Source organism: Aedes albopictus, chromosome 1, assembly GCF_035046485.1.
Source record: "Aedes albopictus strain Foshan chromosome 1, AalbF5, whole genome shotgun sequence".
NCBI lineage: Eukaryota > Metazoa > Arthropoda > Insecta > Diptera > Culicidae > Aedes > Aedes albopictus.
The window spans coordinates 236435472-236450965 of NC_085136.1; the positions used below are offsets into that span (position 1 = coordinate 236435472).

A 15494-nucleotide genomic window follows, 5' to 3' on the forward strand; every position below is an offset into this window, starting at 1 on the left:
TCACTTGACGTAAGTGATCTATTGTTTGCTTCCCGCGTGAAGCGAACAATGGCGACATCGAGAGATTGTTCGGACACGTCGGTTGTGGTAAATATTGAGCGATCACTTGATGTTAGTGATCTTTTGTTTGCCTCCCGCGTGAAGCGAACATTGGCGAGATTGTGTGCTTGTTCGGACACGTCGGTTGTGGTAAACACTGAGCGATCACTCCCCGCGAGTGTTCGATTGTCTGCTTCCCGCGTGAAGCGAACAATGGCAAGACTGTGTGCTTGTTCGGACACGTCGGTTGTGGTAAATATTGAGCGATCACTTGACGCGAGTGGTCTATTGTTTGCTTCTCGCGTAAAGCGAACAATGACGGGATTGTGTGCTTGTTCGAACACGTCGGTTGTGGTAAATATTGAGCGATCACTTGACGTGAGTGATCTATAGCAACCATAGATATGTGCAGTCAGTCTAAGCTAAGCTAAGCCACCAAATTTGACTTTTCTTACTCTGTACGCCTTTAGTTCTTAGTTATTCAGTTAGTTTATTCGGTAATTCGGGTAATTCGCTAGTTTTGGGGTTTGCTATGGCTGGGTTCAGGATAAGATTGGCGCTATGAGGGAGATTGAAAGGGAGGTAATTGTTACTGCATTATTTTGACATGTGTTGCTGTGGAGGATCGCCGGCCGCAGAGGTGGGTCTACCTTCAACGGGTTGGGGTACAACGTCCCGAATGGTTTCCCCTGCCTGCTGCGCTTCTGATAGAATTGGAAGTGGTACTACACTTTCCCACTCCTCAAACCGGGTGCTGGAGTTGTGGTAGAGCTGAATTGTGTTGTTGGAAATAGTTGAAGTGCGCGATGACGTTGTAGGGTGGTTACTGCGAGGGTCCAGGGTGGTTACTGCGAGGTGGATCACGAAATTTAAGCATCTGGTCTTTTCCAATGTCTGCTTTACCAACGGGTTTCACGGAAGATATGCTGGTCTTACGTCTGGTCATATATGGACTTCTAGATGTATTCGATGACTTTTTTGGCTGGCGGATGGGACATTCCTGTACTTTTCTGCTGATGTTTTTGGTGTTTTGACCGTTTACCTTTCTTTTTGCTTCCATCTTGCTCAGATTCGCTGTTGACAGATTCTGTTTGTTCGTTGCGTGCGCTTTCAAAGAATGTTTTGGATTTGTGTTTCCAATTCCGCAATTTTTGTTTCCCGCGCGCGAATAAGTTCCAATAGTTCGATGTTTCTTGCTTCTTTTTGTCTATTCTGCTCAATTAGTTGGTCCAGCTTTTTCTCTACGGACTGCTTCTGTCTTAGTTGCTGTTCGAGCTGTACAACCTTGTTCTGCATTTCCTGCAGTTGAGAAGAGAGTGCACTGATTCTGACTTGATCGAGACGAGATTACGCTGCGGCATGTGCATTGCTACCGTTCCCTGATTCTACTCTGCTTCTGGCTTCGGCATACGATAGATTGAAGTCTATTTTAGTGCGAATTGCATTTGTTTTTTTATAGATTTCGCATTGACGACTGCTGGGTCTGTGTCCGCCTTCACAGTTTAGACAAAACGGTTCATCCTCGCATACTTCTCTAGCTTCATGACCCTGAGAACAGTTGTAACACCGTGGAGGATTAGTGCAGTTTTTTCGGGGATGACCATAATCGAAGCATTTGTAGCACCGCAGTAGAGAATTTGGGTAATAAGGTCTAGTTGCAACTCGGGTAACCCCAACGTTGACAACCTCTGGGTAGATCGGCTTGTTGAAAGTCAAGATTAGTTCTGGCGTGTTTTCCTTGTTACTCTTCAAAATCCTACGGACTGCGATAACTCCTTGATGTTCCAAGTCCAGTTGCAATTTCCATTTCACTTTTGTGGATGAGATCGAATGTCGATATCACTCATCGGCTAACATTCAGCATTGGATGTAACTTCATCTCCACGTCGGTGCCGTCTATCAGTCGAGTAATTTTTAACAGCTTTTTCACCTGGTGAGCTTTTCTGGTTCGCAAAACGTATCGATTGCCTTTGTCTTCACTTCTCGCATCATTGATTGATCCTGCAGCATCTTCAATGGTTTTGGCGATGATGAAAGGCTCGATCGGTAGATTATGTCCGTCTTTGCCTGTTAAGAGTAGTGTGGTAACAGCTCCGAACTCATTCCTAGGATCCATGAAGCTTGGAAAGCTCCTGCCATACGACGACCCCCCTGGGTCGTCTCCATTGGCGAAGGCCATAGGAAAATTGCGGTCAAAACTGATTGAACATGAGTGCAGTTGCACTGCTTGCTGAACCGCAGAAAGTGATAGCAGTCACCTGCTATCTACCCCAGTTGCGTCCGGAGGGGAAGGGATTGGGAGGGGAACACTATCTAGCAGCACGTAATTGAAAAACCAACTTCACGTTCAATGGGGGCGCACGGTTCACAATATTTTCATATTATCGGGTTCGTCACTTCACTCACTTGAAGTCTATTTGCCTGTTTACACCGATGGAGACGTGGGGTCTTTAAGAAGGTGGAATATCACAACCAGCTCCTGATACCCTGGAATCTGTGGTGTTCAGGTGAGTTGAAAAAAGGTGAAAAAAAAAACACGAATTACGCGTAACACACGCGATTACGTCACACCTCGCAAGTGGATTCGTGCGGCCGGAGGGCGCAGCGCTACTGAAAGCGGTATGCAACGAAAAAAAAAACACTTCCAAAAAAACTGAACTGAACTGAACTTGAATTTCGAATATGGATCTCTGTTGCGAACAAACATTTTATGCTAAGGCCTGGAGTACACAGGGTCAAATATTTGACAAGAAAAGAACTCAAGAAACAACATTAGTTTGACACTAATGAAAATTCAATCGAGTCAAACAAGATGTTGGTTTCTTTTTGGACAAATATTTGACCCTGTATACTAACAGCTTAACTGACCTAGGTTCAAATTGTTCCACAACAAATCTAATACATCTTCGAAAAACTATTAGAATTTTACATGCAACTCAGTATCATAATTTCAATTTTATATAACTCATTTCGGTATACTCCGGTATTTTCCGTACTGGTTCATTATGAAACTGAAAAGAGTAGCATAATGTTCCATGTAATGTTCATTATGCAACTCATTTGAGTTGCATTATGAACATTATGCAACCCAAATGAGTTGTATAATGAAAAATTCATTGCATAATAATTATTTATGCAATGAGTTGCAAAAAGTTGTTTTTTTCAGCACGAGTCGTACATTTATCCAACGAGGCTTGCCGAGTTGGATAAATACGAAGAGTGCTGAAAAATCGAGTTTTGCAACGAGTTCCATACATGCAATTTATGCAATGATTTTTTCATAATGTAACCCATTTGAGTTGCATAATGTTCAAATGAGTTGCATTATGAACATTATACAACTATTTTTCATTATGCAACTCATTTCAGTTGCATAATGAACCAGTTCGAAAAAAATGGCCATTATGATACCGAAATGAGTTATAAAAAAATATAAATTATGATACTGAATTGCATAAAATTTTATATGTAGCTCGTTGCAAAACTCATTTTTTTCAGCACTCTTCATATTTATCCTGCTCGACAAGCCTCGTTGGATAAATGTGCGACTCGTGCTGAAAAAATCAACTTTTTGTAACTCGTCACAAAAACAACAATTTTCGATTTTTTACATTGCGCAAAAATATATCCTTTATGAAGAGGGCAATAACTTCATTCATTGACTTTCATTCTTCCCATTCATTGTCTTCCAAACAAAATCTCAAATTCTCACCAACTGACGGTGCTGAAAATCGCGAAATTCCCACGACACTTCTTGAACCCATCAAAAAACAGCGGATCACAACTCTGAACCAACAAGAAATCATTTCGAAATAAATAATTCATTGCCAACTTTAATTGATGTGTGGTCTAGTTTCGCAGTGTAACATCATCATCATCATCATCCGGCTGCGAAGCGATGGTATACACCGAACGGCAATATACAGTGACCCCACACCGATGAATCACCCACAGTTTATGAATCAGCTGACTTTAAATAACAAAATCAGAAGGTAACTTGCCACAAAACATCCAAAAAGTATTTTTGTTGGACAAATGCTTGAGTATATCGAACATCACAACAGTTGTTACAACGCGGCATCCGATTTTGTTTCCGAAATCAACGAACATTGTCAGCGTGATTTTTATGCTGTCATTGTTGACATTTTTTAATCGCTTTTGTAAGACGTACGCCTGTTGTCGATAAGAAAAAACTGACGATTTAAACGTTGCTGTGCAGCTTTTTGGGGATAAATCGAGCAGCAAGCTGCTGTAACATGTTGAATCAGCATGTTTATAAAGAAAAAGTTATGTGGAATGGTGACTTCGCACTAAAATAAAGAAAAAACACCTGATTCATAAATTGTGGGAAAAAAACGGGTATGGCACAATTTATGAATCAGGCAAAAATCGTCTGAAATTTTGCAATTTACACATATATTTCATCAGTTTTTCAACTTTTGTATAAAATGCTCAGCATCTTATGGATCCCGGATGACCTTCGACAGATTCAATGTCATTTTGAATGTTGTTATCGCTGCTGGACACTTGATGGAGGGCCTATCAGGAACGATCATTGATCCAAAGCACAGGCTTTTGTACAGTTTGGAGCTACGCTGATTAAAATATGTGTTATGAGACAGTATAAAACAGAATTTGAAAACCTGTCGCAAGGATGCTTTCACTAACTTGGCAATCTTTTAATTCATTTGTCTATAAGTTAGTTTAGAAGCTTGTTCCTACAATGTGATGTTCGGCAAACTTCTAGGGTAGTGTTCTTCCTACAATTATTACCAAGGATACCGTGTTCCAACTCCCATGTTAACGGCGTGAGAACGTTCTTATTACCTACTCATACTAAAAGGTCGAAAAATTAAATTGTTTAGTAACAGTATGTGATACTAACACTCTTACGCCGTAAGAGTCAAAATATGGCGTCCTTGGCAATCATTGTAGGAAAAACACTACCCTGCAGTTTTGCCGAACATCACATTGTAGTAACAAGCTACTGAACTGAGTTAAAGACAAATGAATTAAATGGTTGCCAGGTGAATTCTTGGTTGAGGGCCTCACCTTGGCTTCAACTTGGGTCTAAAAGAGATTTTCCATGAAATCAGCGTCATATTCACTTGAACCTTATGTGACGCTACATAGAGGTGGTGATTGATAACACCACAAGAGAATATCAAGCGACGATGAAAAACGTTTCTGGATCCCAATCTTCAATAATTGACAAATAGCCTTCAAACCTCTCGATACCAGTTTTGCGATACCTTGTAGCGCATTGTAAAGTATTCAGGCACATGCCTATTGAATGTGTGAATACTATGTTGAAGTTTTGTTCATCTTAAAAGTAGACACACCTGGCTGAAATTGATTCAGTTTTTTGGCAGATGTCTGTTATGTGTTCTGAGATAATGGTTCTTCACCCATTGAGGCGTATGATGACATGAGTTTTACGAGATTTGTCAAAAATTCGCTGATTCATAAATAGTGTCTCAACTGATTCATATGTGTGGGCAAGTATTCTGCTGATTCATAAACTGTGGTTTCCAGCATTGTTCTAGAAAATCAAAATTTTAATATTTTTCATTACAATCAACGAGCAAAGTGTTCATGAATTAGAAGTATAGACATAATCCTACGGTTTGATTTTGACTATATTGAAATATATGGTTTATTTCCTTCTGTATTATTATTTTAATGATGCAAAAACCCTTAGATGATTCATACGTGTGGGGTCAGTGTAATGTGTCCAAATTGCATAATTGCACGGGGAATCTCAGCAAAGCCACCAAATATCTCGCGCGTCCTCCACTCCGCATATGAATGAGAAAAGTATAGCTCGTGATCGCTGTTAAAACTGACCTACGACAATCGACTTCTGCACTTCACCAAGCATCAGTTCAGTTCACACATGTGTATGTAGGTACCTGGGTAGTGAGTGGGTATTTATGTTGCTTGCTTTTAACTGCCGAAACCACGATACAAACAAGGTTGGCCAAAAAAGCTGATGTTGTAAGCGGCCACTCGGCCAGCCATACGCACACACAACACAGGCCCACGTGGGTTTGCTGTGGATTAAGTGTAGCATTTTTTGGAGGCGTCGTTAGTGTGCGCTGCGCACGATCGCCTATTAGAAAAAGAGCACCTCGACCTCTTATTGGACGACAATCCACATCAAATTGTGCCATAAGCGCTTCAAATTCAGTCGAATTTGCTGGTAGGCACATATCAACGTATTATTCGTCGGTTTCATGCAAGAGGGACACAACTAAAATTAAAAAAAAAACATGAACTTTCGAAAAATGGATTTGAAAATTAGGACTTCAGCACACTCCAGAGTTACCACTTACAAATTTACTGAAGTATATTCATCGTTTTTGTTAAAGTTCGTCGTTGGGTATAAACAACAACTTTCAATTATTGTGACTAGTGAACTATCTATCTGTTCCAAGTGTTCGGGGTGACTACTTTTAAACGATTATTCAACATTTTGAGTTTTACTGATTTTGAGCTACGCCCTTACGTCAAAAAATAATAATAATGAAAATGCTTTTCGTGGAATGAAAATTTGCTTAGTTCTTCATCATTTGTCATAAAAACCATAAAGTTTTCAAACTTTGAGTTGTGTTCCTCTTGCACGAAACCGACAATGTGACTGTGAATCTAGTTTGCAAGTAAGACTTTTTGGGGGGAGGGGGGTCTGGCCAAAGTCTACGCTCCATACAAATTTCAATTTTTTTGTATGGACAAAAGTCTACGAGGGGGGAGGGGGGTCTGAGATGGCCAAATTTTGATCTACGTGGTTTATGAACAGCCCCTAATCCGGTGCCGGCTTTCGTTATGAGAATGGATCGACGTAGAGGAAAAGCTTCAACTGCACCATGCTAGTGACGACCGACTAATCTGGACGAACATTTGAAAAGGGCCTATCTGCTTTTTGTAAACAAACATGTTTCTGTCTCTGCAGGGCCCATCTGCATCCACCCACGCACATCAACACCCTTAACAGATAGCTTGAAGAACACTCTTTCTGATAAGGGTGTTGATGTGCGTGGGTGGATGCAGATGGGCCCTACAGAGACAAAAACATGTTTGTTTACGCAAAGCAGATAGGCCCTTTTCAAATGTTCGTCCAGTAATGTATACACTAAACGTATGGCGCTATACTTTTAGGGATGTTCAATTTTTATACCAGATAAAAAAACATTTACAAAGAACTCGCATAGATGTAATAGAGTCCTAACTGAGCGATTCCAAGCACTAGCATCAAAATTAAGCAATTTTTTTAATTCATGATTTTCTATTGAACTGAAACTTTGCACAGTTTTTCAGTTCCATCTAAATCGCCATTTTTCGATATCAAATTTTTATTTTGAATCACGACTAACTTTTCAAAAGGGTGTATGTGAAAATGGTTCAAAAATATTCAAAAATCTGCACAGCCAAAATGGTTCGTTCGATTGCTATGAATTTTTCAGCAAAGTTGGATAACTAAATGGTGATTCTTAAGAAAATATACACTGTGAATAAAAATCTTTTTTAACATAAAAAAATATCATTTTTGTCACAAAAACTCAAATATCTCAAAACCCTATCTTTTTACCAACGTAATTTTTTTAGCGAAGACGGTCCATTATATTAGCAATCTACCATAAAAATTTGGTGATGGTAAACTAATAAACAAAAAAGTTATAACATTTCAAACATTTCACAATTTTCACATTTAGTAATATTTTTTTTCTGTGTAAATTATTTCGGTCAGAAATCGCAGTTTGATGCTGATTTTATTGTTAAGCAAAGTTAGATAGCTAAATGGTGATTCCTAAGAAAATATACACTATGAAAATAAAATCTTTTTTAACATTAAAAAAATATCATTTTTGTCACAAAAACTTAAATATCTCAAAACCCTATCTTTTTACCAACGTATTTTTTTAGGGAAAACGGTCCATTGTATTAACCAGTGTCGAAAAAAATCAGCACAATGATGTTCAATTTGTGCGAAAACGGACACACATAAACAAACACAGTTACCCATAGACACGAGGCCGAGAATGAATATGACAAAGAAGAGACGAGACAATGAAAGCGGCGTCATGTGGTGTCATCCGCTGTAATTGAAGTTCAGTTCAGCTGAACTTCAGCTCGATGAATTCGAATAGGGGTGATCGGGGCAATATGGGCCACCTAAGGAAATCGTTCTGAAATGCACAGAAAAACTCAATAAATAATTATTTTAATGTAATTGAACCATGCTTAGGAGTGTTTCCCTTCATATTGCGTCGATAAATTATGAAAAAAACTTTTTGTTAATTGTTGGGATATACTTTTGGAAACCATTGATTTTCATGTGTTTCCCAGCTATACGGGGCAATATGAGCCACCAGGCGGGGCAATATGAGCCACCATTTAAAACTCTTGTTTTTTTTTGGACAATGTTTCGTAACAAATGAGAAATAGAACAATATGATTATTTAACAACAATTTAGTGTATTTTATACAAGTTTGATTGTTTTCGTTTCAAAATAATAAAGAAACATAAGCAGATTTCATCGCATTTTACAAACGCAACATTTGGTTCAACGTAGGCACATATTTTTCATCACAGGCATGAATCCAAGAATGGCATCGATGGCATTGGTTCCATCCCTCACACTCTGAGGATGAACTGACGAAGGGAGACACAGTAAGGGAGCACTTACAAATTACGTACCATTTTGGTCAATTTTCTATAGTCCCTCCCCATCTGTAATTTGTTTTCACATACCTAATGCATGGCTCGTAACAATATCAAGAACTCTTCCCTCCCCCTCCAATGCTACGTCATTTATGGACGGTTCCTAAAATAACCTTCCTTGGCCGTTGCCAGAGAGGATATCGTTCCAAGCGAAGACCGCAAATATCCGGTTTCATTCAACGTTTGAGATTGGGATGTAATCTGTAGTGGCGCCTGTGTCTTGGCGGCGTTCAGGCTGCTATGTGACCAATTTTTTCGTTCCGATCGCCGCTTGTAACCTCACACCAGTAATGAACCATGGTGTTTGCTCGTTTACGCACGTCGCTTTAGTTGCTCTGCTTTTAACTGTTAAAAATGCAGAATTAGGTGTCCTAAACTGCTGGAATTTAATGTGATTGTTGAACAACATCCGGACTTAGCGATATCAGTACGAGATCTGCACATCTGTGTCTGCCAACGACAATAATTAGACACTAATTAACTGTGAATCCAGCGCATTCCTGGATTGAACCATATTCGTTCATAATGGAGAAAAAGTGCAAGAAGTGTTCGCTTTCTATCAATGTTAACGACGAGCTATACACAGTGTGTGAAGGCGATTGCGCCAAATCGTTCCATGCAGCCTGTGTTGGTCTTACTGAAGACGACTTGTGTGCTCTATCGAACAATATTATTTGGATCTGCGACCCTTGTATGGTGCTGTTCTGCAGGAAAAGGGAGAGAATGCATACCACCGATGCGACAACAAATACGGAACCTACTCGATCGATGGAAAATGAGATTGATGATCTTAAGCGCACCGTTACCGAAATAGCGAACACGCTTGCAAATGTTGTGCAGAAGTTAGATGTAGCTGCTCCGATTCATCATTCTACTCCAGTATCGTCCTCTAAACTTCTCGATGGAACGAATGACATGAGCGCTTGTGACAATCTGCAGCCTGAGGAATCATCGCAGTGCCCCTTGCAGATACCAGAGAGTGAAACCTTTTCGTTATATCTCACCAATATAGATAGTAGTGCATCTGAAAATGACATTAGTTTGTTGATATCACGTACATTAAATGTGCCTTTGTCATATTGTGCCGATGTAGTTAAACTAGTACCACAACACAAAAACGTGCGTATGTTAGATTACGTATCATTTAAAGTTGTATTGAGGAGAGATTTGAAACCGCTAGCATTGAGCGCTTCCACGTGGCCAAAACGAATTAAATACCGTGAATTTGTAAACAAGATGAATGTAACTTGGAAGCCTAAGTCGTAAAGATAAATGTTTGGAATATGTCTGTTTTATTGTTGAATGAATTCCAACTATCGATATTGTTTTGTATGTTGTTTGATATGATAAGAACCTTAATTGTTTATGTGTAGAAAAATGATAACTTATTGTTTAATGTTGCTTACTGATGTAATGAAATTTCGTTTCGTTTTTTATTGCACAATAGTTTTAAGAAGTTCAATAAGACCATTGTAGGTCAGTTGGATATTATCAAATAAATACAAAATACAAAATACAAAATGGTACTGCAGATAATGTTCATGTTTTGACAGCAAAATTTTGAGGTTAGGTTACAAAATAAAACCGATCATGTTGGTCCGAGCAGGTATGACCATATTGCCCCGTAGAGACTAGTTTCGGAAAATTCATGTTTTATTGTAATTTCAGTTTCGAAAAAAATGCAGACTTGTTCACAAACTGCTCAGTAATAGTAGGAGTATAAACTGTAATGGAATATTTACCTGGGCAGTAGGGAGTTATCTGTTAAAAGCTTATTTTGGAGTATTAAATCTTATAACATTTTTGCGTTCGTAGCAAAAAATTGCATTTTCATTAATATTTGCATTTCAGAATCGAATTTTGGTACGGTTTTTACAGTGAGACATGATTGAAGCACTCTATAAAAGATCCTAAGGCTTTGAACAGAACAAAACTTGATAATATGGCCAAATTCAGGGTGGCTCATATTGCCCCGTATGGTCATATTGCCCCTACTACCCCTATGAATATTTCATTTTTGGAATTAATTTATTCTGGTTTTAGGCATGCAAATACCGATATGTTATATGCATTATAGTTACTTTTGGTGAGTGATGCACAACAAATGCATTTTTTGCTTCTGCATCTTGCCTATTTAAAACGAATCAGTTGAAATTGAAAATACTGACTTTGAGTATCAGTAGGTTGTTGAAGTTCAGCAGACAGCGGTCAAAAGAATTTCGAAAGCATACGTTTCTGAGAATGCCGCTCGGGTTGTCAAGACGACTATCAAAACAAAAACAAATCATCGACGCTGGCGCCGCTGGGCGTCGGTGCAGACGACTGTTATTTGACAATTGTCGTCACTGGTATTAACAATCTACCATAAAAATTTGGTGATGATAAACTAATAAACAAAAAAGTTATGACAATTAAAACATTTCACAATTTTCACATTTAGTAATAATTGTTTTTAGTGTGAATTATTTCGGCCGGAAATCGCTATTTGATGCTGATTTTATTGTTAATGGCCTTGCGTGAGTAAAACAAGCTGTTTTTATTATGTATTATGTATATTATATTTACAGTAATGTTCCGATTTTATCACGCCCTCCGCGCATTAGTCGTTTATTCATTAATTTGCTGTTACATTCGAGGACAAGTGTTTTCCCTCTTCTTCAAAATGAATGTTGAAAGCGTGTTTTGCAACGTTAAAAATATTGAAATGGGTATAGATGTTGAAGAATATTTCAAAACATTTTTGAAAAGGGGTGTGATTAAATTGTTTCAACAGATGTCGCTGATGGTATGGTGGCATGACTCTCTGCACTTATCACTTCTGGCAATTTATCAGTTGTTGTCGTTTTCGAACTTCCTGCGCCCTGCTTTACCGATGATATACAGATGGCTCGTTTGTCAAAGTCTAGACGGCAGGACGTGCAAGTAAATTTGTATTCAATGTGGACATTTGGGCATAACCAGTCTCTTTCAGTTTATCTATGGTGCTTTCGGTGAGATTTCGTAACTCTTTTGAACATTTTTTTTTTCATCAAACGGTCTACAAGAGAGCGTTGAGTTGAAGACCATTGAGAAAGCGACTGTTCATGTTGTTCGTTAGATTATAATTAACAAAATCACTTATTAGTTTTAACTGACTAGTTTGGTGTTGTTTGCTTGGCTGAAGAAAAAAAATACTATTAAATTTTTAATATCCATAGCGGTAGTATTTCTTTGCTTTTTCGTGAGCATTGTCATGATATGTATACAGACACACAAACGTAACACTGACAAAATTTTCATTGACCACGCCTTTAACGATCATTTTGAATCTTGGTTGTGGCTTTCATAACCAGAAGAGCGCCCATCGTGCGTTTGACGTTTCACACTAGCGCCTTCTGATGACGATATTGCACAACGCAGTGTTTCGTGAAACATTTCCTCCAGGTGGTGTTAGTGTGAACTGGGCGATGGATTTTCACGAAAATTGTTCTAGGCGTTTCGTCTGTATGTCTATGGTATGTACCTCTCATGCATTTGTTGTTGTTGAAGTTACTCACATTCTTCCGATCATAAAGTCTGTTCTCTAAGAGGTAATTTTTTTTTTGCAGATAAACTAGACGTATACGCGTATATAAAACTTTTATTATACAGCTTTTGTCTTAAAAAAAGTTTAATTCCATTTTTCTTATAATCAACAGCCTTTCAAGGGATTGCAAGGGACAACTATCAAGGGATTTTTTCACCAGTCACGTACAATAAAAAGTATGACACTCTCAATGTTTTTGATCACAACACTGGATCGCGTCTAAGTTTCAAATAGATACTATAGTAATTATCAATAATCAAACAAAAATATCATGAAAACAACTTGTTTAATTCAGGCGGTAGCCTTTACAATAAAATCAGCATCAAAATATAATTCTCGAAATAATTTACACAGAAAAAATTTTTTTTTTGTTACTAAATGTAAAAATTGTGAAATGTTTGAAATGTCATAACTTTTTTGTTTATCAGTTTACCATCACCAAAATTTTATGGTAGATAGCTGATATAATGGGCCATTAAAAAATTGACGTTGGTAAAAAGATAGGGTTTTGAGATATTTGAGTTTTTGTGACAAAGATCATATTTTTTTAAAGTAAAAAAAGAATTTTTTTACAGTGTATATTTTATGAGGAATCATCATTTAGTTATCTAACTTTGTTGAAAAATTCATAACAGTCGAACAATCCATTTTTGCTGTACAACTTTTAGAATATTTTGAACTATTTTCGCATACACCCTTTTGAAAAGTTAGTCGTGAGTGAATATGAAGGTTTAATATCGAAAAATGGCGATTTAGATGAAATTGAAAAACTGTGCAAAGTTTCAGATTTTTTTGAAATGGTCGCTCAGGATCGACTGACATGACTCCGTGGAATTCCTCAACTTCGTAAATATTTTTATCAGTGACATTTTGTGACAAATCGAATCTCATAATCACATTTTGTTGATTAGCATTGAATAATAATTGCTGCAATTATTACTGACCATCCCTCAAGTTCACTCTGCGCATCTATGCATCCAATTCGGCCAACGAAAGTGAAATTAATTTTGCTATGCCACCACCTTCGTCCACGCTACTGCTACTGTACTGTCCGTCGTCGATCGCATCAAAACTGCATTGCCTCGGATAGCGAGCGATCGACATCGAACAGCCGAAGAAGACTCAAGGCAACGCGCGGTTGTCGTTGCCGCCATCGATCGCGCCGCCGCAGCGCACATAGTAGGCAATGCATGAATGAATGGGATTGTGATATTAAACGCCAATCAAACTATTACCAAAACGACGACGTCTCTGACTGACAGCGACGTCGGTAACCACGTTCGTCCAGTTTGCCTTCGATCACGATAGTTGTTCCACGCCCGTCAAGTAGGATCAATCGCGATCGGTTGCGACCAATGGCTACTTGGATTGGTTCTAGCTTTGCCGATGATCGCGTTGCTTTGTGTCTCTTTGGAGCTTCACGGTAGCAGAACAAAGCATGGCCTACTCCGGCGGTGAATCATCTAGCGCAACGACTCCAACGGCGCCCGCGGTTGACTCCAGGAATTCTTCGGAAGACCTGGACGAAAGTGGTACTGGCTTGGCGCCTAAGTTTGTCTGGATCTCTCTACCCTTTGAATGGTTCGGTCGCGTCGGGCGACTCTTTATGGTTCTCTGAGCGTTTCTTAAATATGACTGAATAGCAGATCTTCTAACATCACCATCGTTTCTTTCTCATTGTTCTACTTTCAGAGCTACGGAACAATTCCGTCAAAGGAACAGCTGCAGGCATGCGGTGGCCAGTGCCCAATCTGCCACGACAACTTCAACTCACCAGTCCTACTCGAGTGCAACCACATCTTCTGCGAGCTGTGCGTCGGAACTTGGTTCGATCGAGAACAGACCTGCCCGCTGTGTAGGGCCAAGATCGTCGACGATCCGTCCTATCGGGACGGCGCGACCACGTTTTTCTTGCAGCTGTATTAAAACCACACCAAACCGCCCGCCGATCGATCAGTGTGGGAAGCGGACTATTTGGCATAAAAAGCAAACGACTGTTATGCCAAATGGCGTTACTTCCCGATTAGTGTGTATTCTGCGCGCGAGACACAAGTGAAATCTCGCCTGTGGCGAGACTCAGTGACACCAGCACGAGTGCGGAGACTGTAGTGACAATTATTGCGTTTATTGAGTTAATGCCCGTAAACAGCGTTTATTAGTTGTTTATCCTGGATTATTTTATCGAAATTTTCAGAGCATAAATTGCTTCTGAACCGGCAACATTTCGAGCTAGACGATAAGCACGCTCACACGACACATGGTGTGCCAGCGGAACTTTTTGGGTCGAAAATTAATTGTAAGCAAATACATAAATTTTACCTATTAGTTTCAAACTTTATGCGTTTATAATTCCAAAAAAAAAATACAAAACAGTTTACACTAAATAACCGTAACCAAGGTGACATATAAACAGAGGATCGTTTTTTATTGTGTTTGTTAACATTTAAATTTACATGAATACAAAGGAACTGAAATTATCGAAAAGAGGAAAAAAAGGTGAACAATGTGTGATGTGCGCGGACAGTGTGAACCAAAAAATGCGAAACTGATGACTGAGATCGGAGAAAATAAGGTAAAGTGTTAAAGCTGCGTGCAGAGAGTGAAACAGCTCGCTAGCTATATAATCAAAAAAAGCAGGGTTGAGGAGGAAACAATGAACCGAGGGAACGCAAAGAGCACTACCTTTTTACTAAGAAGGAAAAGAAGAAAGCTAATGGAGACGCGGTGTGCTCAAATCGAAGGGCAAAAAGTAACCTATACCTAAAGTATCAATATATGAATATTATTTTCAAAATAAAAACAAATATTGCTAGTTTCGAAAGTTTTTGTTTGTGCAAAGAGCGAAGTCAACAAGAAAGAAAGAAAATTCCGTTCTGCGTTTTGTCGCTGTCTTCGAAGGTGTTCAAATGATTGGGAGATTAGAATGCGCGTGCACGACCGGCCGGATGAGCCGCTAGGCGATGAACTTTTTGCACTGCCTAAAAGAGAGTTTTATGATCAGTTTACAGTTTGTTAGTGCTTTGCCTGGTGACGAATTTGGAAGTGCGTTAGCGAAATTGGGAGCAATTATATTTAGCAGGTGATTAGAAGGTGAGTGAGTATATACATATACTAGACTATACAGGGTGTTAGGTTCCTGAGTGCAAACTTTTTAAAGGGTGAAAGAGG

At 39.0% G+C, this 15494-nt stretch overlaps 1 protein-coding gene across 2 annotated transcripts in view; it reads left to right on the plus strand.

Moving 5' to 3' along the window:
• Positions 1-15147, plus strand: part of LOC115267045 (uncharacterized) — a 31594-nt gene extending 16447 nt beyond the window's left edge. For both annotated transcript variants that reach the window (XM_029873838.2, XM_019700605.3), the window contains exon 4: positions 14019-15147. In XM_029873838.2, the coding sequence (XP_029729698.2) occupies positions 14019-14252 (234 nt within the window). In that variant the 3' untranslated portion in view covers positions 14253-15147. The remainder of the gene's footprint in view (positions 1-14018) is intronic.
• Positions 15148-15494: the final 347 nt, after the last annotated feature.